General features: G+C 34.1%; 1 protein-coding gene across 4 annotated transcripts in view; it reads left to right on the forward strand.

Moving 5' to 3' along the window:
- The window catches only part of LOC108751582 (calcium-binding mitochondrial carrier protein Aralar1-like), a 140,918-nt gene that overhangs the window by 82,625 nt on the left and 55,926 nt on the right, over positions 1 to 2,367 (forward strand). Inside the window, exons 1-2 of one of the 4 annotated variants that reach the window (XM_018491833.1) lie at positions 208 to 296; positions 428 to 650. The exons of the other annotated variants lie outside the window; for them this stretch is intronic. Coding sequence (XP_018347335.1) covers positions 636 to 650 — 15 coding nt within the window. The 5' untranslated portion in view covers positions 208 to 296; positions 428 to 635. Of the gene's footprint in view, positions 1 to 207; positions 297 to 427; positions 651 to 2,367 lie in introns of those variants that run through there. 4 annotated transcript variants of the gene reach the window in all.

Raw genomic sequence — 2,367 nt, forward strand, 5'->3', positions numbered from 1 at the left:
CTCTCCCTCTCTCCCCCTCTCTTCCCCCTCCCCCCATTTCCCCCTCCCCATCCCTTCCTCCCTCCCTTCCTCCCTCTCTCCCTCCCTCTCTCTCTCCCTCTCTCTCCCTCTCTCGCTCTCTATCTCTATCTCTCTCTCTGTCTCTCTGCCTAACAGAACTTAACATTTATTCTGCTCATAACTACTCATGACGTTTGTGTAGCAATTTCGCCGCTGAGTGCTATCGCATTCTCGTTATCCATCGCTTCTGCATGGCACATATGCGTTTTAAGTGGCGTCTACAATGACATTTTAAGGTATAAAACTTAAGCTTTAAACCTTAATTGACCAATCACAATTAAATGTGAAAACAATCGATTATGATTGGTTAATTTCTTACGGCTTACAGTTTAAAGATTAAGTTTTATACTTTAAAATTTTATTATAGGCGCTACTTTACATACGCTAAAACATTTGGAAGATACTTACTGTAAACAAAAGTGTATGTGCATACATGTATACGCGCGCGCGCGCCTTTTTCACTTGTCGCTTGAAGTTGTCTCTGGCTCGTCATCATTGATAAGACACAAGTGGAATTTTCAGTTTAACTCAGCAGCAGCAGCAGCAGCAGCAGCAACGGCAATAACAGTAGCAACATGCCAACTACGAGAGTACGTGTACTTGTGCAAAGAGGATAAATGTAATTTCAAATTTAAAACCTAATGGACAGTGCCAAATTAAATATAAAGAAAAGAATTTTTTTGTTTTTTTTTTAATTTTTTCAAATGTTATCTCTGTTGATATATGCAGGATGCATTTTCTGCCCGGCAAAAAAAGATTAAATCAGAAAAATTATATTTCGGCAAATTAAGTTATATGTGATCAAATATGCTTAGATATGACTTTTCATATCTGCGCAGATCTGATTATGTTCATATATATTTATATGTAGGACATAATCTGATCTCATATCTGGTCATATATGTAACCTTATGTAGAGTGTACATCTGTCAAAAAGTGATTTCTGTCAAAAATGAGAAGAAGACGACTGACCTCGTGTACAAATAGGTTATCATTATCATTACGTTAGCAAATACGCGCAATGCCACGCAACTTCTGCATTGGTTGTTCATTATCTCTTTCTATATCACAGATTTTCAAGTGTCTTACGTAAATCGCTACACGCGCATAGTACATATATGATTAAAATCGCAAAGTGGAACTCATATGAGCAGGACAATAAACTATAGATGAAATTTAAAAAAACGAAATTTTAAAATTTTTGAATAAATTTTTTAAATTCTTATTGCACTGATTTGTGTGATCATTATACATAAAACGATTGTGACTTTTAATATATATAGTCATTACTTTTCAGGATTAATTAATATTAAAAGATATGATTTGTCTATTTCTTGTTTCATATATATACTAAATATGAAATATTTGCTATAGCGTTATTGAAAAAGCGTAACTCTTTATTTGTAACAAGTTATTTGTAACAAATAAAACAACGCGTCTATGAGTTAAATAACAAGAACATGAAGTTTATAGTCAATACTTTGGTAAATAATAATTATCCGATTTTATTTTTAACACCATTAATTCAAGGCAGTAAATATTGTTTCACAAACTACGGACGAAAGAAAATGATGTTGATAGCGATGATGCTGACAAAGAGCATCCATCATGGTTCGGAAATAATAAGGAAGACCTTATGTTTCACCGATATCTGAGAAGTTTTTTACGATTATTAAGAATATTAACGTAATAGAAACTGTCTTTCTTTAGTTTGAATAAGTTTAATAAATTCATAAAAGTACAGAAGGACACTCTTCTAAAATTCTCCAATAAAAATGTGTATAAAATCCCTTTTAAAGATTGCGACGCGTCATATGTCAAACAGGTCGAAAATTATCCACGAGAAAATCTGAGCATCGCAACCATACTAACAACATTAATAAGAACTAATCAGTGACGGACTACCAACTTTGTTTTAATCATGAATTTTATTGGGAGAATGTCCAAATTCTTGATAAGGAAAGATTTCTCAATAAACGCTTAAACTCAGAAATGTTCCATATATATAACACATCGGTCAATAAGTCCCCGGTCTGACACAGAGAGCGCCACAAAAAGTACATAGTGGTTCGAAAGAACAGACCCTTTTAGGCGTACTGTCAAATGTATATGTCATTCGGATCATTATTGTGTGAGTTATTGAAGCTTTAGTGACGCTAATTTGGTTATTTTCATAACAATGGAAAAAAAGGAATTTCGTGTGCTCATTAAACACTGCTTTTTGATGGGAAAAAACACCGTTGAGGCAAAACAGTGGTTGGACAAACATTATGGCACCTCTGCCCCAGGCAAATCAACAATTATCGA

This window comes from Trachymyrmex septentrionalis, unplaced genomic scaffold (genome assembly GCF_001594115.1).
Source record: "Trachymyrmex septentrionalis isolate Tsep2-gDNA-1 unplaced genomic scaffold, Tsep1.0 scaffold5, whole genome shotgun sequence".
NCBI classification, from domain to species: domain Eukaryota; kingdom Metazoa; phylum Arthropoda; class Insecta; order Hymenoptera; family Formicidae; genus Trachymyrmex; species Trachymyrmex septentrionalis.